Below are 27004 nucleotides of genomic sequence, written 5' to 3'. Positions count from 1 at the left end.
TAGAGGCCCTGGGGCGCCCCTCCAGGGCCTCCACCAGGGGATCCCCCTGAATGCTGTGCAGCCCTGCCCCCAACCTCCCTGTCTCCCCAGGGAGACGGGGACTCCAGGCAGGCAGGACGAAAGTGCCTCCTGGTGGTGGCCTGGCTGTTCATCACTCACGCAGGGAAGCATCTCCTGAGCTTCTCCAGGGACCCGCCCTGCACTGGGTGCTGGCATTACAGGGAGGCTCAGGCCCCAGCCCTGCCCTGGGGAGGAAGGGAGAACCGTCTGCGTGAGGCCTCCCTGCATCCACAGGGCCTCCAGAATCCAGATACCAGCCCTTTCCAGAGCGCCCCCTTGAGGACAGATGGAGTACGGCCCAAGGAGGCCTGGGGAGTGGGGGAGGACCCAGAAGGGAGCCCCCTGTTTCTGCATCTGTCTCCCCAGAATATCTACCATTTCCTGGTCCCTCTTCTCACCAGGAGGCCCTTCCTCACCCCACTGCCCCCTCCCTCAGGTGCCCTCTGCTTCTCCCCCAGGCTCCCCAGGACCCTTTCTTAGTCCCAGTCCCATCAGCGGCCCCAAGAGGACCCACTAATGCCACTCTCGACTTGGGACTGAGGGACATGGCAGCAGAGATGGAACTGTGGGAGTTCCCGCTGTGGTGCAGTGGGTTAAGAATCCAACTGCAGGAGTTCCTGTTGTGGCTCAGTGGAAATGAATCTGACTAGCATCTATGAGGGCGCAGGTTCAATCCCTGGCCTCACTCAGTGGGTTAAGGACCCAGCATTGCCATGAGCTGTGGTGCAGGTCACAGACACGACTCAGATTCCACATTGCTGTGGCTGTGGCTGTGGCTGGCAGGTAAAACTCCAATTTAACCCCTAGCCTGGGAACCTCCATATGCCACAGGTGTGGCCCTAAAAAGATAAAAGACAAAAAAAAAAAAAAAAGAAGAAGAAGAAGAAGAAGAAGAATCCGACTGCAGTGGCTCCAGTCACTGTGGAGCTGTGGGTTTGATCCCTAGCCCTGCACAGTAGGTTAAAATATCCAGGGTTGTGGAAGCTGTGGCATAGGTTGCAACTACGACTTGGATGCAATCCCCCACCAGGGAATTTCCATATGCCTTGGGTGTGGCCATAAAAAAAGAAGAAAAAAAAGAAAGAAAGAAATGGAACTGTGAGCAGAGGAGGAGAATTTAGGGTTACCAAGTCCGATAGAAGGTCCCAACACCTAACCTAGATGCCGGGCTCACATCAGCAAGGTTTGTTGAAGCAAAGTGACCTGCACGCCTACAAGCAGCATCATTTCACCCTGACGGGTGATAACTGTGTAGGCAGGTGAGGCATTTGGGCTGAACCTGAAAAAAATCATTCTGCCTGAAAGGGTGGGATGCGCCCAAGCAGGGGGTGGTTTGTCTGTCCTGGGAGGTGTCCAGATTCTGTCCAAGCATCATTAGTCTGACAGGGTTGGAAGGCTTCAGCCTCTCCCCATCATCTCCTTCCTGCTGCTGCGGGACTCCTGAGCTTCTCTTGTCACCAGGGCAGGTCTCAGCTTGAACACCTCCCAGTGCCTCTCTCCAGCCCAAACTTGTCCCCTGGCCAAACGGAAACACTCTGAAGAAGGCGGCTTTTTGCAGAGGCTTTTCATCACCTGGGATTTCCCTGTCCGCCTCCTTCCCTCCCACACGCTCACACATACACAGACACAGATAGACAGACAGACAGACAGACACACACACACACACACACACACACGTGCGCGTGCACACACACTCACGCATAGTCGCAGCATGCCCAGGGTTCCCAGGCTCTGCTCAGCCAACCAGGACAGCCCCCTCCCCTCCCAACCCTTCCTCCCCACCTTCCCCAACCTCAGCAGTCCTCGCCCACCCCCCATGCCGATAGCATCTCCATGAGCCAGCAATGGTCTACATTAGCTCAGTGAGGAGCCGAGGCTGGGCTCAGCCAGCAGATCTCAGGATTACATCCAGCCTGACTCCCAACAGGAAGAAGAAACTGTCAGAGCAGCAAAAGCCCCAGCTCAGAGTTTCCAGGGCAGCTCCTCCCATCTCCCCACCTGCCACCCCCTGACAAACGGCTGAGTTTGTGTTATGCATCGTCTGGCGAAATAATGCCTCAGAACTATAAACGGCTGATGGCGACAGCTCATCCCAGGACAGGGGTTATGCTTGACTGGGCTCAATTACCCCCACCCCACCCAGCCCAGCCTGAGACGCGGGGCAGCCCCAGAAATGGCTGGTGGGGAAATGAGGCCACAGCCACCAGAGCGGGAGGGAGGTGGGATGCTGGATGGGAACAGAGATGACAGCTTAGAAGTGAAAAGGGGATTTGGGCAAAAAAGAGACGGGAAGGGGCAGAGGGAAGAAAAGATGGATGGAGGGAGGAAGGAGAGCAAAGGAAAGACATAAAGGACAATAACCATGCCAGGCACCACACAGCATCCACTCCAGACACTTTCATGTGTAACCCTGACATCCTGCGCAGTTGTTATAATTCCACTTTACAGATGAGGAAACTGAGGCTTGGAGAGGTTAAACAATTTCCTTGGGTCACTGGTATACCATGGAGAGCACGCATTTGCACAGTGATAATAAAAGGCGACAGACTTTTAGTTGGATGTATCATTGTTTTTACGTTCTCTACAGACAAGCACCCCTTATTGCCTTCCCCCAAAGACAGCCACTGCCGAACCCTTGCGGCACCACTAGCCAAGGTCACACTGTGGACTGGTGACAAAACTGGGATTGAGGAGTTTCTGTTGTGGCTCAGCAGTTACGAATCCGACTAGTATCCATGAGGATGCGGTTCAGTCCCTGGTGTCGCTCAGTGGCTTAAGGATCCGGCATTGCTGTGAGCTGTAGTGTAGGTCATGAGTGTGGCTCGGATCCCATGTGGCTGTGGCTGTGGTGTAGATTGGCAGTTGCTGCTCTGATTCGACCCCTAGCCTGGGAACTTCCATATGCCATGGTTGTGGCCCTAAAAAGCAAAAACAGAACAACAAAACAACAAAACAAAACACTGGGATTGAACCCAGGTCCATCTGACTCCAAGGGCTGGGTCAAGTCTTCTGTCCCCAGCCCAGCATACTTGCGGTGTCCTCCATGCCATCTCTCCTGCTCCCCTCACCTTTTCCCCTCCACAGGTGTCCTCAGTCCCCTTCCTAGTCTCCTGGACCCACTTGCCTGACCTCAGGGGAGGGGGACGCCCTTTCCTCCAAGCAGCCAGACTCACACCCCAAGAGGCTGGAGCTGCAGGGCAAACTGGGTGGGGCCCCACTGAGCTCTTGAGTTTCTGCACCATCATCACCTTCAGGGACATTCTTGTCCATGTTGGAAACTGGAGTCTCCTCTTCCTGAAATACCTATGAAGCCAAATGCCCAAATTCCTCTTCTTTTTGGCCCCCTGCTTCTTTCCCCCTTTCCTCCTGCTTTTAATCTTTGCAGGGTCTTCATTCATTCCACAAAACTATGTAACATGCTTACCATGTGCCCCACTCACCCAAGCAGGGGACACAGAGGAGAAAAAAAAAAAAAAAGTACAGCAAGAGTTCCCATTGTGGCACAGTGGGTTAAGGGCCTGGTGTTGCCTCTGCAGTGGCACAGGTTCAATCCCTGGCCTGGGAACTTCTATATACCACGGGTATAGCCAAAAAAAAAAAAAAAATAGACAGCAGTGCCCGGAGCTTATATTATATGGGAAAGCCGACAATAAATAAGTAAATCCATGTAGGAGGGGATCTGGGATGGTAAGAAGTGCTAAGAAGGCGGTGGGAGGGCTTTAAATAGAAGGTGACCTATGAGCAAAGAACTGGAAGAGGTGAGGGACTCAGCCATGTAGCTATTTGAGGGAAAAGAGCTCCCAACAGGGAAAAAAAAATAAAAGCAAATGGGAAAGTGAGCAGTTTTCCTACCTGTTTGATGGACACACAGGAGGCCAAGGTGGCTGGAGCAGGGTAAGCAGTAGGCTGGACAGAAGGACATGAGGTTCATGAAAAGGGAGGGCAGACTGTGTAGAATCCTGTGTGGCATTTACTCTGAGTGGGATGAGAAACCACTGGAAGGAGTTCACTTAGAAATGGCACAACCTGCCATGTTTTTTAAAGGACCGCTCTGACTGTGGTGTCAAGAAAAGACAGAAGGGGCAATGGAGGAAGCAGAGTGACTAGCTGGGAGAACACTTCAAGAGACCCTGTGAGGAGTGATGGGCTTGGGCCAACATGGTAGCAGCGGGGTGGTGAGAAGCAGTAGAAGTCCAGATATATTTTGATGGATTCAATGTGGGATATGGAAAAAGCTGAGGAATAAAAGATGACTCCCAGATTTTTGGCCTGAACTATGGCAGGGATAGTGAATCTGGCAAGTGGAATGTATTTCATAGGAACAATCGATCCGGAGAACGGTTTTGGACAGATGAAAGTTGAGGTGCCTCATTGATATCCAGATAGAGATGTTGACCGAAATATATATGTGGGCCCAGAATGTATGTCCAGGGTAGAGATACACCTCGGCAGTCATCAGTGGATAGATGGCATTTAAAGTCATGAGGCTCTATGATGTCACCAAGGGAACAAGTGTAGATAAAGACATGAGCAGATACAAAGGCTGAGCCCAAGAACACTATGGTGTGTAGAGGCTGGAGATATGAGGAGAAGCCTGCTGAGAAGACTGAAAAGAAGCAGTCGATAATACGGAAAGAAAATCAGGTGAACGTGGTGTCTAGAAACTAAAAGAAGAAATCGTTTTGAGGGAAGGGAATGAGCAACTATGTCAAATCCTGCTAAGTTAACTGAAGGCTGAGAACAGAGCACTGAATTTAGCAACATGGAAGCCTCTGCGCAATCTTCATGAGAGGTATTCTTTTTTTTTCTTTTTTTTTAGGGCCACACCCACTGCATATGAAGGTTCCCAGGCTAGGGGCCGAATCAGAGCTACAGCTGCCAGCCTACACCCCAGCCACAGCAACACCAGATTGGAGCTGAATCTGCACCCTACACTGCAGCTCACAGCAACTCAGGATCCTTAACCCACTGAGCAAGGCCAGGATGGAACCTGCATCCTCATGGATACTAAGATTCATTTCCACTGAGCCACGACATGAACTCCCAAGAAGCGTTCTCTTATAACTATGTTTCTGCTTCTTCTCTCTTTGGAAATACACCTGATAGCTGAATTTATGGAAAATAGTAGTAAAACTAGGGCAGAGGAAAACTTCCTCAACTTGATTTAAAAAAAAACAAAACTACAACTAACATCACACTTATTGCCGAGAAACTTGAAGCTTTCTCACTAAAAATCAGGACTAAGGCAAAGATGCTCCCTTTTCGACACCAAACTGAAAATCTTAGCTAATGCAGTAAGACAAGGAAAAGAAAGAGGTATAGAGATTGGAGCGGAAGAGAATAGTGAAGACCCGAGCTGGATAGCTCCAGTCAAAAGCACATATCCTTCCAAGTAGAATCCCAAGTAAGCATCCAAACACACGTTTTCCCCAGGCACAGACAAACAGGATACATCATGTCATTCTCTAGACTACAAAAGGCAAACACCTGTCTCTGGGTCCTGAAATATCTGGAATATTGATAACAATGATATCAATACACAGTGGCTTAGAACTTTTCATTTTCCACCCAGCTGCTTATTGGTTTGTGTCTCTCCATCCTAACCAAAGATTCATCAAGAAGGCAAGGAACCTGTACAGACAGGATTGTAGATCAGCCTTAATGTGTATTTGGGGGAGGGGGGAGCTCAAAATCGTGTGGTTAGCTTTCCACACAGATATAAGGCCACATCATTGCATGTTCCAGCCTCAAATTATGCCACAAAAGTATTGACTGGTGGAAGTCCTCAAGATTAATCTCCCTCTGCCACCGTGAAGATAGAGACCATCTTTTTTATCTCTGTCCATTTGGCACCAAGTACATTACCTGGAATAGAGTGGGCACCTGGTAATTGTTGAATGAATTAATGATTGAGTGAATGAATGAATCTACTTGGAGTGTCTCAAATCAGACATGTATCTACACTAACCCAAATGAGCTTTACTAACTATTCAGTTCTTATGCAAAAAGTGAAACCAGATCATAGAGGATAGATAAAACACGGCAAATGGCTTCTGGATTGTTTAATCCATCTACAGGGATGCAATAAGCTATAGGCTCATCATTTCTTACTTGGAGCTATGCAGACCCTGCCTCCCTTCCGCACACCCCTCATCTATGTAGGGGATTGAATCTATATAGATGCCTCCCTTACAAGCCTCTCGCTGGAGCTGTTGCCATCCTAACTTTCTGGTGGTTAGCCACACTTAAAGTGGAAAGTCTATTGGATTAATGACCAAAGCAAATTAATGTCCCCATAATGGCAATTACTGAGGACTTGCAGGAAAAATAGGACCATAATGTTTATGCATTTATATGTTTTTAATGTTTATAGGTTGGATGTTATGGCCCTGATCCTGAGGAGAATAGGTGTGTCTGAGATTAGCTCATTGTGAAGTAGGTTACAGGCATGAAGAGTTTCTGCTAACTACCCAAGCTCATAAATGCTTCCAAATGGCTTTTTCTTCCTTTTTATGGGGCCAACCCTCAGATCCCCACACACATAAAAGGGGCAAGAGGGATCGACTAGCCTCAGAGGGACTCCCAGCTTCAGCTTACCCCACTCTGCAGCTCCGCTTTGCTCTCAAGCAGGAAGCCATCATGTCTTGCCGCTCCTACAGAGTTAGCTCTGGTCGCCGTGTGGGCAACTTCAGCTCTTGCTCAGCAATGACCCACCAGAACCTGAACCGCTTCCGGACCAGCTCTGTCTCCTGCAGGAGTGGGCCCAGCTTCCGGGGTCTTGGTGGCTTTGGCAGTCGGAGTGTCATCAGCTTTGGATCATGCTCACCCCGGATAGCAGCCGTGGGCCCTCGTCCCATCCGCTGTGGAGTTGGCTTTGGTGTTGGCAGTGGGATGGCCTTTGGCTATGGTGATGGGAGCGGCGCTGGTCTGGGGTTTGGGTCTGGCAGTTGTGTTGGTCTGGGATTTGGAGCTGGCAGTGGCCTTGGCTATGGTTTCGGTGGCCCTGGCTTTGGCTACCGAGTTGGAGGAATTGGAGTGCCAGCAGCCCCATCTATCACAGCAGTGACTGTTAACCAGAGCCTGTTGACCCCCCTCAACCTGGAGATTGACCCCAATGCCCAGAGGGTGAAGAGGGATGAGAAAGAGCAAATCAAGACCCTCAACAACAAATTTGCTTCCTTTATCGACAAGGTACGTGGGACAGCCCAGCCTCTGGGTCTGGGATGGTGAGAGCTAAATGCATTGGGGTGTTCTTTCCCTTAAGACCTGGTCCATGCCTGGGGCATAGACCTTGACCTCAGATCCTTCAGACATCAACTAAAGACATGGCAGTATGATTTCTGGGTTGTTCTGTGGCAAAGCAAGGATGAGTTTGAGAAAGCACTGCGTGGAGGAATAGACTAAAACAGTGGCAGTGTCTTCTGGAGGAGGGAGGACCATCCAGCTAAATCTAAAGACATCTGGACAAACTAAGGCCTTCCACCTAGTCACTTAGAAATATCTTTCACCAGGTATTGGCTGGTCCAGATTTAAGAGGTTTTATCCTTTGAGCTCCTCATGCTCTCTTAGAAGTTTTCATAGTTCCTGAGGCTGGGTAGCCATTCCAGCTTAAGGAAATGGAGAATGGAGTTGAGTCGTTTTCGTATAAAACAAAGGATTCATACCCCTCTCCCATGTGGGGTATCCAGATTCAGCAGAGTCAATTAGATGGAGGGAAAGAGCTTGGAACAACCACTGGTGGTCAGTGATCTTCAGGTTGATGTGAGGAATATAGAGGTGGAACTGACATCCCGGATGCCATGTCTCCACGGAGATGGATGCTCTGATTGTGTCTGGGTCTAGGAACTCAACCCTGTGAGCTTCAGTTTCCTCACTTCTGAAATGAGGGCTTGGAGCAAATGTTCTCTACATTCTCCTCCAGCTCTATCAGCCTCAGTGGATAGGGTATCTGGGGTGATGGGTGTGACCAATGATGTGAAATTTTCACTTAATGCACATCCCACCTCAAATGTACTTTACTCTGCTCCTCATTCCCTGCCAGGGATGGTTGACATCCATTTTCAGATATAGGCAAACCTCAGCTCAGGCAGACTCAATCTCCAACTTCCCAGTCAACCATCCCTCACCTTCCTCAGAAGGTTGCGGGGAAAACGGTACTGAAGAGCTTGGGTTCAAAAGCTTCTGTCTGTAGCTAAGCCTGGCTGAGCACGAGGAGGGGTCATAGCCCTGCTCTGCTGGGTCCTACTGAGTTAGAGGAGGAATGCAAGTCAACAGAGGAAGGAACAATGTCACCACGTGTTAAGTCACCTCTGGCCATTTGAGCAACTAGCCGACACGGAGGTGACTCTATGGAGTGCTTCCATTGCCATGTCTTTGCCCCTGTGGATTTAGGTGCGCTTCCTGGAGCAGCAGAATAAACTTCTAGAGACCAAGTGGAGCTTCCTCCAAGAGCAGAAAGGTACCAGGAGCAACCTGGAGCCCCTCTTTGAGAACTACATCACCAACCTGCGGCACCAGCTGGATGTAGTGAGCAGCGATCGAGCCCGGTTAGAAGCTGAGAGGAACAACATGCAGGATGTCCTTGAGGGTTTCAAGAAGAAGTGAGTGGCTTCTGCACAGCACTGACCAAGGATGGGCATGGGCTGGTCCCCAAAGCAGGGGCCAAACTCAGATGAGAGCCACTGAAAGGATTAGGGTTGAATGCTGGTTTCAATCCCCAGCCTGAAGACAGGGGTGGGGCTCTGATATGTATGGGAGAAGGATTCCTTCTGTGGGTCCTGAGGGAAAAGGAGAACTGGAATTGATTATGATTTGTCCCTAATCCCCCCTGTGGAAATGAGTGAATCGACCCCAGAAAAAGGAGCCCCTGGTTTTGAGAACAGTGCCCAGGTCCAGCCATAGTTGGGTCCCACTTCCTCTGAGGTCAGGTGCAAAGACCCTAAGGATTTTCCAGCAAAGGAGCACAGAAAAAGTTCAGATTTTCAAACCCCACATCCACTTTGAGAAAGTAAAAGTGATTTAGAGAAACTTGAGGGCCACTGACTCATAAAAGGCTGTAAAGATGGGACACAGTGGATGAGAACATGCAGGTGGCAACAGGGAGCCAGGCTTGATGGAGCACAGAGGTCGCAAGAGGTCATGACTGGGGAATAACTGGCTCTCAGTTCAGAGTGAGAATTTACTCTCTTATTCCTTATCATCCAGGTATGAAGAGGAGGTGGTGCTCCGGGCCAATGCTGAGAATGAGTTCGTGGCTCTGAAGAAGGTAAGAGAGAGACATAGGCCCAGGCAAACTTCTCCCCCAGCCAGGAAAATGTTCTCAAGACCCCAGGATGCTGCCCAGGCAGCCCTGTGACTACTCACACACAGCGGACACCCTAAGGCCACAACAGGTTCCCTTCAAAGTTCTGACTTGGCCCCTAATTACTTAGGATTAGGTCCTCATGAAAGCAGAGGTCTGAAAAGATGACTTTTTAAGAGGCTTGGATGATCCAGATTTCTTGCCTCTAAATAAGCATCAGGAAATGTCCAATATCCCTGGCGGGTTCAGGTTGTGTGAAGGAGAAGGAGAAGAGTTATTAAGCTGGATTTCCACCCAAGGACCTTCCCAGCCATCCCACCTGGCCTGGCCCTGTGCGGATCCCTGATCTTCCTACCCATCTCCTCTAGGTGAAGAGCTTAAACAGTGCACAAGTCATGAGCATTTTATCCTTCTCTCTTTGATGCAGGATGTGGATTCAGCTTTCTTAAATAAGTCTGATATGGAGGCCAACGTGGATAGCCTGACTCAGGAAATTGACTTCCTGAAAACCCTATACATGGCGGTAAGGGTTCACTCCTTCTGAGCCATCCAAGGAGATCCGTACATGGCGTGGACTCCCTGGGGGCTTTGCTGGACTAGTGTATTTTCTAACATTTGGTATCATACATCTTTCCTCACATCAAATCTATACCCTCTACATATTGATCTACAAAGGGAGAAGGTAAGGAGAGCAGGCTTCTTCGTACCCTGACTTAGGTCTATGAATAAGCTCCTTGGATCTATGAGCCAATTCCTTATTGGCCAATCTAAAGATTGGAGTCTGGAGTTCTCTTGTTAAGGGTTAAGGATCCTGCATTGTCACTGCCACAGCTTGGGTCGCTGCTATGGCACGGGTTCAATCCCTGGCCCACATGCTACAGGTGTGGCCAAAAATAAATAAATAAGTAAAGACTGGGTTCTAGGAAGGTCTCTTCCTGTCTACCAATGAGAAGAATCTGAGAAACTGATTTGCTAGGAGATGGAAGAAAAATGGTTACCTGATTTGTCAAATGAACTAGCTAGCTTTTGCTTCTTTCTAAGGACGGTTTGGTCTGCGTTAGAGCCAATCAGATCTGAATGTCTGGCTCTGAGCTGAAAGGCTGAAGTAAGCTCCCTCTGGGACCCTCACCCTGCAGGCCAGTTCCCAGCCCTCCCCACCCCCCACCCCCAGTTCTATTAAGGACTTGGGATATAGGAATGCCTAGACTACCATATTCTAAAATATTGTTGGTTCTCAATGATCTGTGAGTGGTGCAGCCACTGTGTGGGTTATCCAAAGGAAAATTTATCCTTTCGTAGGGCTCTCTCTCCCCTCCACCAACCCCCTAGGCCCTCATGGTTTTAACAGTCCCCTAAGCAAATTAGGGTATTAAAAGGGATGTCTCTGAGTGTATAAGAAGGGTTTAAAGTCCAATGGAAAGGGTCTGGGCCACATCTTTTTCTTTGCCTTTGGCTTGGATGATCTGCTCTATTGCTTTGCCCTGAACGAACAAACGATGCTCTCTCTCCTGACTTCACTTCCCTGGGGACCCTGTTGGTACAGCCTCAGCCAATGATGGGACTCTGAGCCCATTTGTCTCGCTGATCCCCCAACACAGGAAATCCAGTTGCTGCAGTCACACATCTCAGAGACATCCGTCATCGTGAAGATGGACAACAGCCGGGACCTGAATGTTGACGGGATCATCGCCGACATCAAGGCTCAGTATGAAGAGATTGCCAGGCGCAGTCGGGCTGATGCTGAGTCCTGGTACCAGACCAAGGTGGGCAGGAAGGTGCCGGGGAAGGGGTGTGGGCAGCCCTGGGGTAAGACTCATGGATGACAGTGGGCTGTGGACTTGACCCAACCTTCGAACCCTTCTCCCTCCACCCCCACCCCCAGTATGAGGAGATGCGGGTGACAGCTGGCCAACACTGTGACAACCTGCGCAGCACTCGTGATGAGATCAATGAGCTGAACCGCCTGATCCAGAGGCTGAATGCAGAGATCGAGCACGCCAAGGCTCAGGTGGGCAAAGGAAAAGACAGAAAGGCCCAGAGGGTCCCAAGCTCTGGGGAGGCAGGGCCTGAAGCTCTGGGGAGCCTGAGTCGTGTGACGTGGGGGAGCCTACCAGGACCCAGAAAGACAAATGGAGGAATTAGTCCAGGAAGACTTCCTGGAGGAGGAAAACGTGGAAGGGAAAGAGAGTCTCCCATACAGAAAGAAAGACCTGGGGCTGACTGACAGGGGCAGGTGAGGCAGAAAGAATGGCTTTATACGCTGGATCCCCTGCATCCTAGAGCAGCAGAAATCAGTAAGTGCAAAAATCAGTGAGGATGGAAACTGAAGAAAAGAATATTCCACCTCCTGGCGACCTCAAACTACAGGATGAGGAAAGCAGTCTACATGGGTTCCATCTCTGGCTTGGCACCAAGCAGTGACCCCACCCACAGGGGGGCAGTGTTTCTAGCCCCACCTGGGGATCCCCTTTGGTGGTGCCAAAGCCCACCTGCCAACTGCCTTCCCTGCAGCGGGCCAAGCTGGAAGCCGCGGTGGCCCAGGCGGAGCAGCAGGGCGAGGCGGCCCTCAATGATGCCAAGAGCAAGCTGGCAGATCTAGAGGGCGCCCTTCAGCAGGCCAAGCAGGACATGGCGCGCCAGCTGCGTGAGTACCAGGAGCTGATGAATGTCAAGTTGGCCCTGGACATCGAGATCGCCACCTACAGGCGCCTGCTAGAAGGCGAGGAGATCCGGTAAGTGCTCTCAGGGCTGCAGACGTCCAGCATTTAGAAAGACTGAGCGGAGATGGGGACCAGGTGAGGAGTTGCTGACATGGGCACTCTCTAGAGGTAGCAGTACCTTTTCCGAAAACCCTAGTCAGTTGCCCATAGCAGGGGATTAGAAGATGGCTCTAACATGCCTCTAAGTGCAAGTTTGTAGACAGCCTGAACCAGAATCTCAGGGAGTTCTACTTGACTGGTTAGCGTGTTAAAAATAAATTGAAGTAAAAGAAGGGAGTTCTCGTCGTGGCTCAGCAGTTACGAACACAACGAGTATCCATGAGGATGCGAGTTCGATCCCTGGCCTTGCTCAGGGGGTTAAAGGATTCAGTGTTGTTGTGAGCTGTGGTGTAGGTCACAGATGTGACTCTGATCCCATGTTGCTGTGGCTGTGACGTAGGCCGGCAGTTGCCACTCCACTTTGACCCCTAGCCTGAGAATTTCCATAATGCCAAGGGTGTGGCCCTAAAAAGACAAAAGGAATAAAATAAAATAAAATAAAATAAAATAAAATAAAATAAAATAGTAAAAGAAGACATTCGTCAAATATTTTGATTCAATAGTTTGAGGGCAGGGTCTAGGAACATGTAGTTTTTCAAAACTTCCCAGATGCTCGTGTAGCTAAGGAAGAGAATCACTGGTCCATGGGTCCCCTAAGCCAAGGAGACCCTCTGATAGTACACAGGTTTTCAGCAACACTGCTTGTCAACTGACTTGCTTCTTTTTCTCTCCAGGATCTGTGAAGGTGTTGGACCAGTAGACATATGTAAGAACCTTCAGTCTTTTCCTCTTCACACATTTCTCTCCTAGGGCCCTTCAACTTTCCTATAAACTCAAGCCCACACAGGGGTTCAGAAGCCCATGGCTGCACTGGTCATGGCAGCCAGGGCAGCAGGGACCCTCTGGCCCCTGGACAGTGAGCATCCCCTTAGCTGAAGTCTGAGCCTGCCTCCCCAGAGCTAAGCAATCACAAAGGTTGGCAGGGCCTGGTGGGCGTGAGGGTTCTGGAAGAGAGTCAGCTGTTTTGCTTTGAGTGGCCTTGTCCTTCGAGGGCAAAGACCAGGGAAAGAATAGAAAGGCCTGTGCCAGGGAGTTCCCTCCCTTCCAGATGGCAGGGGATGGGACAAGGCTGAACGCAAGTCCCCTTGCTGCTACCGCCGCTACCGCCAAAGTATCAGTTGAGCCCATAGCATGCAGAGTCTGTCCTGAGCTCTGCAGGGTAGAGACGCAGTGAAGGCAAGCCCCAGCCCCTGCTCTCAGAATTAGCTTCTTCTAGAGAGGAATCCTATCCACTGTCAACCTAACCCTCAAAGCCCCGGGAGGAGGGGGGAGGGGAACAGGCAAGGACTAGACAAGGGCATCCTCCTTTTACTCGATCAGAGAAAATGCATGACTTGCCAGGAGTCACAAAGCTAGTTAGTGGCACAGCCAGAATTCAAATCCAGATTTCTGATCCAAAAGTGCAAATATACACAGCTGTGGTGGGGAGCTGAGTGCTAAGCTGGCTGGGTCACAGAGGGCAGGAAGGACTCTGGTAAGTGGAGACAGGAGAAAGGGAGGGCTCTCCACCGATGGAGGGCTGGTCTAAGCAAGGTTGAGTCGGACTAGGTGCTGGGTCATGGAGGGGCAAGGAAACCGGGGGCGGGGGGGGGGGGCTGCAGAGCAGAGCCATCAGTGTATCAGGAGGAACTGACAAGGGGCTCCGGGGGTGAGGGGCAATGTGGGGACCACTAAGGGGCATGATAGAATTGGAAGAGAAGCCCCTGGTTTGATGGAGGCTGTGCTCCAGCTGCTGCATAATCCAGCTCACTTCTTGCCCACATAACCCAACCCTAATTCGGCCCCATATAACTGACAGTCGGCTGCCAGCTCTACGCCAATAACCTGGGGAATAGGCTGAATTCTCCCACCTTTAGTCTGAATGTTTGACTTTAGGGGAGTCCCAGTCTTTGAGTCCCCGGACAAGGGAAGAGAGAAATGGGTATTGACTGTGTAGAGAGTAGGAACCACTTGGACCCAGGTCACGCCCCCTGAAGCCACCGGCCCACCCCGCCTGCCTCCCCCCAGTCGATGAGACAGCCTCTCTGATGATGGTTTTTCCCTCCCGCAGCCGTAAGCAGCTCCCGGGGCGGCGTGGTGTGCGGGCCTGATGCCCTGGTCACCAGCTCCGGCCTCTCCCGCGGCGGCGTCGCTTTCTCCGGCGGCAGCAGCATCCGGACCAGCGGCTTCTGCAGCTCCAGCGTGGGCGGGTCCCGGGTGAGCGCGGGCTGCGGAGGGGGCTCCGTGCTGGTGGGCGAGGCCTGCGCCCCCAGCGTCCCCTGCCCGCTGCCCACCGAGGGCGGCTTCAGCAGCTGCAGCGGCGGCCGCAGCAGCCGCGGTGCCAGCGTCCGCTTCGTGTCCACCACCACCTCCCACCGGACCAAGTACTGAGAGCCGAGTGCAGCCAGCCGCCGCCCCAGAGGAACCGTCTCCGTACCTCCCGCTTCTGTCCCCCGCGTGCCCCGACTCTGGCCCGAGGCCGCTCTTCCCTACTCTTCCTGCCAAGAAGCCAAGGGCTGCTCTGCCTGGCCGGTGTCCTGCGGTCTGACTTCTCCCCGATTCCCAGTTTCCTTCCTTTGGGTTACTGCTCGCCACCCAGTCCCACAGCCTCAAGAAAAGCAGATTCAATACAATTTCAAAAATCAGAGCGTTGGGGGAGAAAGGAACACTGCATCGCCGAAATGAACGCGTCTGGCACCACCGCATCCCAGCTTTGGATGAACATGGAGAGTGGAGGGTGGACTTTCCACACAGCCGATGTCTTCGGCCCATTGTCCTCTGCCTCCCTCCCGTTCCTTTCTTTCCCTGGCAGGAGAAGGTTCTTTCCCTCTCTTCCTGACCCAGAAGGATCCCCCGTCTTTGCTGGCCCCAGGGATCCCTGAATCCCCAGAGATGGGTCTTCTCCGAGTGGCACATGTGCTGGCTGCCTCTCTTCCTGGGTTGGTGGTTTAACCCTGGCCTGTGAGTCCATGCGGTGGGTGGGTGCTGATGGAGAGGTGGGCCCTACCACACCCCCACACCCCTGCTGGAGGTGTGAGGGAGGCCCAGCCCTTTCCCCTGCAGGAGGGTTTGTGTCTGTAAGCTCCAGGGAGGCCTGGGCTGGGGCGGGTCCCTCTTCGTACTGCTCTTTGTGTTGATGGGATTTCAATAAACTTGCCATGCTGACATCACTAGGACTCTGGCCTCTCTTTCTCGATCATGCTGAAGATGGGGGACATGGTCGCCTAGACGCCACTAGCCCACCCCCCACCCCCCGCCAGGGACTTGCAGAGGGCAGAGGTGGTGTCTGGGACAGAGGAGGTACCCAAGGAAAGAGGGCTCAGGCCTGTCCCTGGAGGGGCTCAGAGCTCAGCGAGGAAGAGGAGACACAGCAATAGCTCTGAAAACAAGTGCCAAGCCACCTGCTTCTCGCAACGCATTGCCCTCCAACCCCTAGGCCAACACTTCCACCAGCTCCCCAGGGCCCACGCCTCCTCCATTTCCTCTGGGATCACTGCAGGGGCCTCCTAGTCTTTCTGTCCACTTTCTTGATCCTGTCCAACATATTTCTGTGTTATTGCTATAGAGATCTCTCTGACACAGAAAACGGATCATGGCTCTCCCCTGCTTACAGCCCTCCAGTGGCTCCCCCTTGCCTTCCAGAAATAGCCTAAACTTCTTAACATGGTGTATGACCCCTGAGTACACCCTTACCATCCCCTCCCCATGTACGCCACTTTCAGCCTCTCATCGTTTATTCATTCAGCAAACAGCCGCTACATGCCAGGTCTGCCGGGAAAAATAACAGTAAGTGAGATTTGGCCTTGGACCTCAAAGACTTTACAGGGCAGCCTGATAAATAGACAAGTAAACAAGCGATCTCGACTCAATATGCTCAGTGCTGAGTTAAGAGTCGAGTCAGCGCTACTGCGCACAGAGGAGAGACCCAGCTCAAACTTGGGGCATCATTAAAAGCCTCCTGGAGGATGTGATGTCCCAGCAGAGAGGTAAGGATGATGAATTAGCCATACTAAGGAGGAAGTGTCCCAAGCAGAGGCAACGGCACATGCAAAAATCAAGTGGATGGAGAGAGTGTGCCCAGTTTGGGGATGGGCCCGGAGTTGAGTCTGACGACAGGACAGAGGGTAGAAATACACTGCACTGGCTGGGCATAGCCTCATTCAGGCACATATCTCAGAGCAATGACTGTTTGCTGCTCTGCCTGCCTCCCCGCCTTCTTAGACAGCATGAAGCACATCTTCCATCTTTCTGTAGTCCGCCTTTCCCAGACCTCAGCTAGCAACCTGAGAACCTACAGGCGCTCTCTGCTCACAGTCCAAGGCTTGCCTGACCCTGGACTCACCAACCACCTGCCTTCCTACTTTCAACGGCTTCTGACTTCCCACCCCATCTACCTCGTGCAGTCATACACAATCCTCAGGCGGCAACAACCATATGGCCCCATCTGTAGCTCTCCTCCAATAGACCCATGTCTGCCCTGTGCCAGTTATCTCTTTATTGACTCAGCTCCAAACTCACCCTTGTTGCCTACTCTGTGAAAATGGACCTGGTCCCTTTAAGGATTTTCTTTTGCCAGCTGGAACGATGTTAAGTCTTGTCAGTAGGTACTTCAACAGACATGGGAGAGACATTGCCGGAGGAGGGGACTTTCCTTCCATTGTGCTCTCTGGGCAGCTTCCCTGGCTCCAGGTTCCTGCGGTGCAGGTGGCTGCTATAGCATCAGGCTGGTGCAGTGAAAGCAGCGGCCCCTCCAGTGACAGCCTTGGGCCGTTTCATGCAGGGTGTCTTCAGCAAGACACTTCTTCATGCAAAGCTTTCCACAGCACCCCAGAGGGTGGATTTCTGGTAAGTTCTGGTAAGTGGGTTTCCAGCAAGCTCCACTGGTGTGACACCAAGTGACATTCCTGGAATCCCGTAAGCAGTGGCTGTACCTCTTGAACAAGGTCTGCATCTCGGCCATGGCTTTTCCTTGGGATCTCTAGCGCAGCCCTAAGGGTAGTGGCTGATCCTTACACCTGTCATTCCTATGCTCTTTAGAGGTCTCTTGATTTCTCACTAGCCAACCCCTCATGACTCCAACTCCCAATGTTATCTATATTAAATTTCCCCTGTTCAAGAGACTGTGGGGCACTATGACACAGACGTTGGAGTAGTCACACAAAGTTTTTAAAGCACGATTATAACTATGTTCCATGAGCTAAAGATAAACATATTTGAAGTGAATGAAAGGGAGATGTTCTTAGCAGAAATTAAAAACTGAAAAAACAGAAACAGGAGTTTCTTGATGGCTCAGCAAGTTGACGATCTGGCAATGTCACTGTGGTGGCTCAGTTCACTGCTGTGGCGAAAGTTTGATCCCTGGCCTGGGAACTTCTACATGCTTCAGGCATGACCAAAAGATAAAATAAAATAATACAAAAAATTTTAAACCCAGAAACCAAAAACTACCTCTTTCAGAAGAAAAATAAAATTGGAAAAACTCTAGCCAAATTGATGGTGGGGAAAGAAAGAGGATGAGAAATATCAATTTAAGAGGGAAAGAGGGGAGTTTCTGCTATGGGGCAGAGGGTTAAGGATCCAGCATTGTCGCTGCAGTGCCTTGGACTGCTGCTGTGGTGTGGGTTCAATCCCTGACCCAGGAACTTCCGCATGTTGTGGGTGTGGCCAAAAAAAAAAAAAGGTGAAAGAGGGGATATCTCCACAGGCACTACAAAATCAAAAGGATAATAAAAAAAAAAAAAACGCTATAAACAACTGAAAACCCATACATTTTGGAACTTAGATGAAATGGAGCAATTCCTTGAGAGATACAAATTGTCAAAGCTCCTTCAAGAAAAAAACAGATAACCCAGACAGGGATGCTTCTTGGGCATGAGTGATGTGGATTTAGAATAAGAAATACATATTTGTTTTGTGTCCCCTCCCTAGCACAGAGCTCCCTTGGAATTTCCTAAGTGATGAGTGACAATGTTGCATTTTGTGATATCAATAAAGCCCTTTTTAGACACTTAAGGATGGGGGCTGGTTGCCAAGGGACCCAACCATGTGTTTGGAGGATTGGAACTTTCAGTCTCACCACCCACCCCAACCCCAGACCTCCAGGGAGGGGAGAGGGGCTGGAGGTTGAATCAGTCAATCATGACTATGTAATGAAGCCTCCATTTAAAAAGAAAAAAAAAAAAAAAAAGAAGGACTGTGTCCAGAGAGTTTCCAGGTTGGTGAATACATGGAGTTGTGGGGGAAGTTGTGCATCTGGAATGAGCATGGAAGCTCTGCCCTCTTCCCCATTTCTTGCCCTATGCTCTCTCCCATCTGGCTGTTCCCGAGTTATTTCATTTCATCATAAACTGGTCCTCGAGTAAGTAGAATGTTTCTTTGGGTCCTGTTAACTGCGCAAGCAAATACATCAAACCCAAGTTGGAGGTCTTTGAAAGTTCTAATCTAGAGCCAGTGGGTCAGAAGTCTACCTGATACGCTGGGCTTGCAGCTGGCATCTAAAACGGGGTTGGGGAGGGCGGTCTTGTAGGACGGAATCCTTTACCTGTAGAATCTGCTGCTGTCTCCAGGTAGGAGAGTGTTAGAAGTGAGTTGAATTGTGGGATGCCCAGCTAGGGTCCAAGAATTGCTTGTTGGTAAGGGAATCCCCCCACTGCACCCACCCACCCACCCACACACACACACACACACACATCAGAACTGTGGCCAGAACTCTTAGTGTGTGTCCTGTGCAACAAAGGGTCCCAAACTGTAGAAAGTCCCCACACATGGTTTAATGACTATTGCTATCATCTTGAAATTCTTAATAATTTTTAAGGAGTTCCTGTTGGGGCTCAGCAGGTTACGAATCCGACTAGTATCTATAAGGATGCAGGTTTGATCCCTGGCCTTGCTCAGTGGGTTAAGGATCCAGCAATGCTGTGGCTATGGTGTAGGCTGCCAGCTGCAGCTCAGATTCAATCCCTAGCCTGGGAATTTCGGTATGCCGTGGGTGTGGCCCTAAAAAGCAAAATAATAATTATAATAATTTGTAACGGGGGCCCTGCATTTTTGCATTAAACCCCATAAATAAGCCGGTCTTATCTGAATAGCTGTATTTCTACTAAAGGAATTGACCTGACTGCGTAGTTTAAAATCTTCCAACAAAGAAAACTTCAGGCCCAAATGCCTTCACTGCATTCTGATAAACATTTAAGGAAAAACTCATCCCAGATTTTTTTTTTTTTTTTAGGAGCACACAGAGGTTCCCAGGCTGGTGTTCGAATTGGAGCCGTAGCCACCAGCCTACACCACAGCAACACTGGATCCCAGCCACATCTGCAACCTACACCACAGCTCAGGGCAATGCCGGATCTTTAACCCACTGAGCGAGGCCAGGGATCGAACCGGCAACCTCATGGTCATTAGTCGGATTCGTTAACCACTGCGCCACGACGGGAACTCCTCATTCCAGATTCCTTAAGAAAATGTAAAAGGAGGGAAAACTTCCAGTTCCTCTTATGAGACCAGCATCACCGTGATACCAAAACCAGAAAAGGCATAATAAGAAAAGAAAAAATGACAAATCAATATCTGTCATGAATGTAAATGTAAAAACCATCAACAAAAATATTAGGAAACTGAAAACAGCAACAAATAAAAGGAAAACACATCAGGACAAGGAGAGTTTGTCCTAGGCACTCAAGACTGGTTCAGCTTTCAAAAATCTATTAATGTAAGTTCATGACATCAACAGACTGAAAAGAAAAAATCATATGATTATCTCAATAGATGCACAAAAGGATCCTACCAAACTCAAAATCTGTTAGTGATTTAAAAAAAAAAAAAACTAACTAGGAATAAATGGGAACTTCCTCAACCTAAATGGTATCTACTAAATAAATAAGTACCAAAAAAAGAAAAAAAAAAAAGCAAGACAAATATAAACACCCTAGGAGTTCCCATCACGGCTCAGCGGTTAACCAATCCGACTAGGAACCATGAGGTTGCGGGTTCAGTCCCTGGCCTTGCTCAGTGGGTTAACGATCCAGCGTTGCCATGAGCTGTGGTGTAGGTTGCAGACGCGGCTCGGATCCCACGTTGCTGTGGCTCTGGCGTAGGCCGGTGGCTACAGCTCCGATTCGACCCCTTGCCTGGGAACCTCCATTTGCCTCGGGAGCGGCCCAAGAAATGGCACAAAAATAAATAAATAAATAAACACCCTACAGCTGGCAACATACCTAATGATGAAAGACTGAATGCTTTCTGCCCTAAGACTAGGAAAAGATAAAGAGGATCAGCTCACACCACTCTTGGAGTTACAGAAGCTGGCCTACCCAGTGAAATAAGGCAAGAACAAACAAAAGCCAAGTCGGTTGTAAAGGAAAAAATAAGACTATTTCTATTTTCAGAAGACCTAATTTTCTATACAGAAAATCCCAAAGAAGCTTAAAAAAAAAAAAAAACCTACTAGAACAAATAAGAGAATTTAGTAAGGTAATGGATACAAGGTCAATATATGAAAATTAATCACATTTCTCTATACTAGCAAAGAATGGTTGGAAATTAAACATTTTTAAGTATCATACACAAAAGGAGCCCCGAAATGAAATGCTTAGGAATAAGCCTCTAAAAAGGATCTGTGTGCTGAAAACTCCAAAACAATGATGAAAGACCTCAAGGAAGACTTAAATAAATGGAAATGTATACAATGTTTACGGATTGGGAGACGCAGTGGTGTTAGGACATCTCTTCTCCCCCAAAGATAACACCAGGTTCAAACCTGTGGACTCGGATGTGGCCAGACCCCCATTCAAATCCCAGGTTCTCTACTTCACAGCTATGAGACCAAAGGGAATAGCAGGCGAGACTAATAGTCAACATGGATTGAACTGAGCAGTGTTCCAAGTGCATTTCATGTTTTAATGTAGTGATTCTTTCAACAATCTTTTGCAGCAGGCACTTTATTTCTCTTTGGACAGATGACAAAATCAAGGTCAAAGCAGAGGCACTCTGACTCCAGAACCCATGCTTGTCTCCACCATGCTTTTTTGTCTGTCACTTCATCTTAAGCCTCTTGCCTCATCTGTAAAATGGGAAAACAGTTCCTGTTTCAAAGAGTTGTGGAGATTACAGGCAGGCAGCTTCCCTAGCCTTTCTGCTCCTGCAACCTGGCAGGACCGAGCCTCTGTGGGGCTACCTGTGGGGTTTTGCTGCCCTCTGCTGGCTGCCAACTTCCTCAGCCTCCCTGGAAGAGAAGGGATGTTCAATTTCCCTGATAAGATATTGGCAGCTCCAGGGGAGCTAAGAGTCTTTTAAAAACTTTTTTTTTTTTCCCCTCCAAAATTGTGTTTAGGATGAAATATTGCAACACTGGCTAGCAACTTTAAGAAAAGAAATCCACCCCTCACTGACCAGCCCACCATCACACAGTTTTCACCATTCTGTTTCTATTGGTCTTTGTTTCCACAGATGCTCAGAAAATCACAGGCCCGAAGCAGGAAAGAGCCATGCTCTGAGCCCCATGGTTTTCAAACTAAATGTGCTCCACAGAGTTCAAGGGCCAGGCTGTAGCACAGGTGGCATTTTCTGCCAAACATAATATATCCAAAGTCTCCAAGATATCCATTCATTTACATATTCAACCAGTCAACAAATATTTGATAGACTAATGTAAATCAGCTACAGTAAAAAAAAAATTTTAGTATTTACCGGGCGCTTATATTTCCAACACTGTCCTGAGTGTTTGGGAACCATCAGTGAACAACGCAGACAAAATCCCTACTTCCATGGAGTTTATTTGGGGTGAGAGGTGAAACTGATGATAATCCAGAAATAGAATAAACAAGTCTATCATAGACTGTGTTAGAAAGTGTTAAGTGTGGCTCAGTGGGTTACGAACCAGACTGGTATCCACGAGGATGTAGGTTCGATCCCTGGCTCAGTGGGTTAAGGAGCCGGCGTTGCCTTGAGCTGTGGTGTAGGTTGCAGATGTGGCTCGGATCCTGTGATGCTGTGGCGGTGGTGTAAAAAAAAAAAGAAAGAAAGTGTTAAGTGCTATGGGAAAAAAGTAGATTAGAGCAAAATAAGGTGGGTGGAGCACACTCTGGGAGGGAGAAGAGAGGTTGCCATTTTTGGAAGAAATGAGAGGGAATCCTCTTTGAGAGGCCAAATTTGAGCAAAGACCCACAGGTGGCAACAGAGTGAGCCACATGGCAGAGGGGAGCACATTCAGGGCACAAGGGCCAGCCAGTGCAAAGGCCCTGAGTCAGGAGCGGCCAGGTGCGTCTTAGGAGCCATGGGAGACCAGTGTGGGTGCTGAGAGCAAGGGGATGAGGTGAGAGAGGTGATGACAGGGACAGGCAGTGCAGGGCCCCAGACGGGTTGGGGAGGGGCTGGTGTTCCTCCAGCGCCTCCCTGTGGCTCCAACCTCATTCCTCTCAAATAGGCTCCTGAGTCACACCCAAGTCTTGCAAAGGCCAGAGAAAGTGTCACTGGGCTAAAAGACCCCTCAAGGGCTGTGTCCCAGCACCAGGAGGTGGCATAGATCTGAGCGCATAATAAAAGTGTGGAGAAGACCAGCAAAGGTGATGGGCGATGCCCAACTTGAGGAAACTGCAGGGGTAGCAACCAAGGACCTGCTCAAGACTGGCCTTGCCCATGGGGAGTGGTCAGGGTCAATCCCAGAGAACCAGTCAGCCTGGAATGAGAGTGAGAAGGTCCCTGAGAACCCAGGCAGACGTGTATTCAAAATTGCAAAGGTTGCCATTCCCATCGTGGCTCAGCAGTAATGAACCCGATTAGTATCCTTGAGGACATGGATTCGATCCCTGGCCTCGCTCAGTGGGATAAGGATCTGGCATTGCTCTGAGCTGTGATGTAGATCACAGGTGAGTCTCAGATCCCACGTTGCTGTGGCTCTGGCATAGGCCGGCAGCTGCAGCTCCAATTCAACCCCTAGCCTGGGAACCTCCATATGCCGTGGATGCGGCCCTTTAAAAAAAGCAAAACTGCAAAGGTTAACAGGCAGCAGCTCTAAGGGCAGACAGGGCAAGACAGGACGGTATCAGAACTCCCCTGTCTTTGGGCTAATCCAGGAAGCCCCGCTAGCAGCAGGGAGATTCTAAGCACTCAGTAGAGAGGACAGAAGGAAAGGGAGGGGGTGAGCCCCTGGGGTGGGACGAGCACGTGCCCCCAGCAAGCATCCCAACTTAGGCCACACAAGGGAGGAAGAGAGACCCTCTCTTCCTCCACTCATGTGAGTGTGAGTGACGAGGCCTCTGGGGAACCCCAAGAGCTGGATCCCAGGAACGGAGAAATTCAGAGGGAGTCATAGAAGCTGCCTGAGACTCCCGGATGGAGTAGAAAAACCTCGCTCGCCCAATTAGCTCTTGAAGACTTCCTGGAAGAAGTGGCCTCCCGGGAGTTTTTAAATTATGGGAGGACCATGGGTTCATTCCCAGAGGTTGGGTGTGGGGGCGGGAGAGGACAGGACCAAGCAAAGGAGGTGATGAATGCCAGAGCCCTGGAGGAGAGGGTGTGGGAGGGGCTAACTGGAGTAACCTGGGGAGCCCTGGGAAGAGCATTTAATGAGCTGTGTGCTGAGACAGCAGAGGAGAAATCACAGCCTCCCTCTGACTAGTCCACGAAGCCTTCCTGGAAGAGGTGGCCGGCTGCTCTGGGACATTCCAGGCAAAGGCGTGACCGGGGAGAAGACTTGAGCATAGGGAAAGGGGTGCAGGGAATGCATAGGGCACATGGGGGCAGTTAAGGAGGAGGAGGCCAGTAAGGGGAGGTCCAGCTCCCACCCTAGCACCCAGACAAAGCTCTGGTCTCGCTAAGCAGCGTGCTGGGTGCTGGGGAGAGATGGGCTGGGGCTCTGGGCTCTCTGACCCTCCCGTGGGTAGAAGCAGGTGGCACAGACCCAGGTCCTGTGGGTCAACACAGAGCCGGGGGGCATCATGCCAGAATGGCCTGGTCCGTGAGCTTCTTACTTGCCCCATGCGACCTGGGAACAGTCCCATAAGGCTCAGCTTCCTTCTCCAGCCCAGCCCTTTCAATCCGAAGCACCACGTGGACAGTCTTCCCAAGCAGCCACTACCTGCAGTGATGTCAGCTTCACCCAGCACATCCCTGCACCGGGCGGGGCCGGCCCTCACTCCTGCTACACCCACCCAGGGGCTCACACCTTCCATCTAAGTAGTCCTCCTGCTCCTGAATGGGCAGCTTATTTCTGAAAGCAGTGCGGTTTTCCCAGATCTCCCTTCTGCCCTGCTCCCCCTCCTCCCCACATTTTCAGTGCCCAGGCCCAAGCTGAGTGGAGGCTTCGGTGTGTGTGCCAGTGTGTGTGTGTGTGTGTGTGTGTGTGTGTGTGTGCAAGTGCACACACATGTGCGTGTGCATTGAGGACATGGAGGGGGTGGGCAGCTGATACAGGAGCGTCCCTCTGGGACAAAGCCTCCACTCCCTTCTGCTACCAAGAGGCAGAAATGGGTCCTCTGTTCTTCTCAACCATTGAAGAAGAGTAGAGGCTTCCAGGAGTTGAGAAAGGGGCTCTCCAGGCTGGCAGAGTGGGGAGGGGGGAACCCATCCACCTCCCATGCTCACTGCCCCCCCCCTCCATTTCTAAGGGCTTGGATCTCTCTTGACCCCACCATACACTCTAGGTCTACACCACTGCCACTGAGCTCACTGTCCAAGACACAAGAACGTATCTCTGGACCCAGGCCAGCAGGGCCCCACTGAAGGGTGGTGGCTGGGAAACCATCTCCTGTGCTCCCCAGATTCCACCCCCGAATTTTTATACTAGTGAAATCAGGTTAGAGAAAATATTAAAAGCAGCCTTGAAAGGATAAAGAAATCATAAATGTGCATAGGAGGCGGGCGGGGCAAGGCGCAGGCCCACCCTCTGCTGGGTGAGGGGTGCAGGGGGTGGGAGGGGTATTTCTAACAGAAAGCAAGGGTCCCTTTCCTTTATACAGAAGGTTTTGGTCCTCTAAGCACATTCTTGTGTGCCGTCCACTTAAACCTCCCAACAACACTGGAAGATGAGAATGAATCCCACAGAGTTCCCACTGTGGCCCAGTAGATTAGGAACCCAACATAGTGTCCATGAGGATGTGGGTTGGATCCCTGGCCTCTCAGTGGGTTAAGGATCCAGCGTTGCCACAAACTGCGATATAGGTCACAGATGTAGCACGAATCTGGTGTGGCTGTGGCTGTGGTGTAGGCCGGCAGCTGCAGCTCCTATCTCACACCTAGCCTGGAAACTTCCATATGCCCTAAACGCAGCCCTAAAAAGCAAAGCAAAACAAAACAAAACACACACACACACAAAAAAAAAAAACCATTACAGCCAATGTAACAGAAGCTCAGAGAAGTTAGGAACTTCCCCAAAGCCACACAGCTAGGCAGTGTCCAAGCTGAACTTAAACCAGGTTTCCTCTTGGATGCCATCATCCAGGTTGCTAAACTAGCTGCTTCAGCATGAGTGACTATGATCTGAAGATTATTTGGGGCCAGCTGGTGAGGCCACCTGCCCCTGCCCTCCCCAAGTCTCTGCCCTGCTCAGAAGGACAGGTGTGGGATGCGAAGAGAGAAGACAGTCAGCCTGCTGCTGGGCAATGACCTCCGTGGGTCTGGCCATGGGAACAAGGGCAGAGCCAGGACAGAACATGGAGCATCTGAGGCAGGATTCATAGAATGGTGACACCACGACAGCATTTGGTTCTGGGAGGCTCCCTGGAGGGGTTGTGACTCTCAGAGGAAGTTCCTCTGCTCTTCCTTCTGAAGTTCCTAACCCTTCAGGTGCCTGGCTGGCCTCCCTGGGGGAAAAGATCACATTCTCTTTGTGTTCAATGAATATTAAAGAATAGCCATCATTATCCTGATAAGCAGCCCCAGGACACATAGAGAAGCAGGAGGTTAGAAGGAACCAGGATTCCAGAGCCCCTCTCCTCCCAAGAAATCAGTGTCCTTGGACAAGAAAAGCCACCTTCCTCCCACCCCTGTCTCTGAATGTTCTTCTAGGGGTGACAATTCTGGGGGTGACAAACAGGATGAGTTCCCCCCCTTCCAGGCTAGTGGTCTTGGGGCTGAGACTCAAAGGACCCGTTTCTTCTCAAACAGCCAACGGATGGTGTCCAGAGCAAGCGCATAGCAGCTGGGTTGTCCCAGGACAGGGTTCTCCCAGCCTCTCAGCCAAGTGGGAGAAAGTGGCTAAAGGGAGGCTCCTCATTATCCACAAGGGGCCATTGTTGTGGCCACAGAGAGGTGAGTGGTTTGCAGTTTTGTGGGTGAGAAATGAAGGCTCCAGGATAGAAACGTCTAGGCTGGAATCCAAAAGATTCTAAGAGACCATGTGCCCCAGCCCTCTGGGAATGTGGTCAAAATGACCCCTCTGGACCGGAACCACCTCCAACCAGTGCTGCCTGAGTAGGTTTGGGCTCGCCTGATCCATCAGCCCCTGAAACACCATTTCCTTGAGAATGTATCCCGTTTGGAGCCAGGAGGACCGAGATAATGACCCCTGGTGGTCTCACCAGCCTGGGACCTCCCCCCACCCCGACCCCACCCCCGCCCCCGCCCAAACTTCTCCCTGGGGACCGCGGCCCCAGCCTCTATCCCACACCCAGCCAGACTGCCGGGGATTTCAAGTCCGTCTCCGGGTGTGGGTTGAGGCCATCTCACAAGGAGACTGAGAGAAAATTAATTACCTAATGTATGTAAACGAGCTTTGAAGATGAAAAGTGCAAACACATAGTATACCTAATAACATCTTCAATACGTTTACGGAGGCCCGGAGTCGCCACTGAGCTCACCTTTAAGATGAGTCCCTGGGGAGTTACTTGGCAAACTCCCCAAGCCAATA

The 27004-nt window shown here is 50.6% G+C and overlaps 1 protein-coding gene across 1 annotated transcript; it reads left to right on the top strand.

Moving 5' to 3' along the window:
- Window positions 1–4580: 4580 nt before the first annotated feature.
- On the top strand, window positions 4581–15328 carry KRT84 (keratin 84). Its single transcript, XM_003355397.5, has 10 exons — window positions 4581–4852; window positions 6434–7251; window positions 8452–8660; window positions 9265–9325; window positions 9789–9884; window positions 10960–11124; window positions 11244–11369; window positions 11873–12093; window positions 12855–12886; window positions 14231–15328. Exons 2-10 carry the CDS (start codon window positions 6553–6555, stop codon window positions 14548–14550), a joined length of 1929 nt encoding a protein of 642 aa, XP_003355445.4. The 5' UTR covers window positions 4581–4852; window positions 6434–6552; the 3' UTR covers window positions 14551–15328.
- The last annotated feature ends 11676 nt before the right edge of the window (window positions 15329–27004 follow it).

This window comes from Sus scrofa, chromosome 5 (genome assembly GCF_054392235.1).
Source record: "Sus scrofa isolate SSC_HxYL_T2T_F1_AM1 chromosome 5, Sscrofa_HxYL_maternal_Yorkshire_Landrace_v2.0, whole genome shotgun sequence".
NCBI lineage: Eukaryota > Metazoa > Chordata > Mammalia > Artiodactyla > Suidae > Sus > Sus scrofa.
Note: the sequence above shows the minus strand (reverse complement) of the source record. Positions and strands in the feature narration are given on the sequence as shown.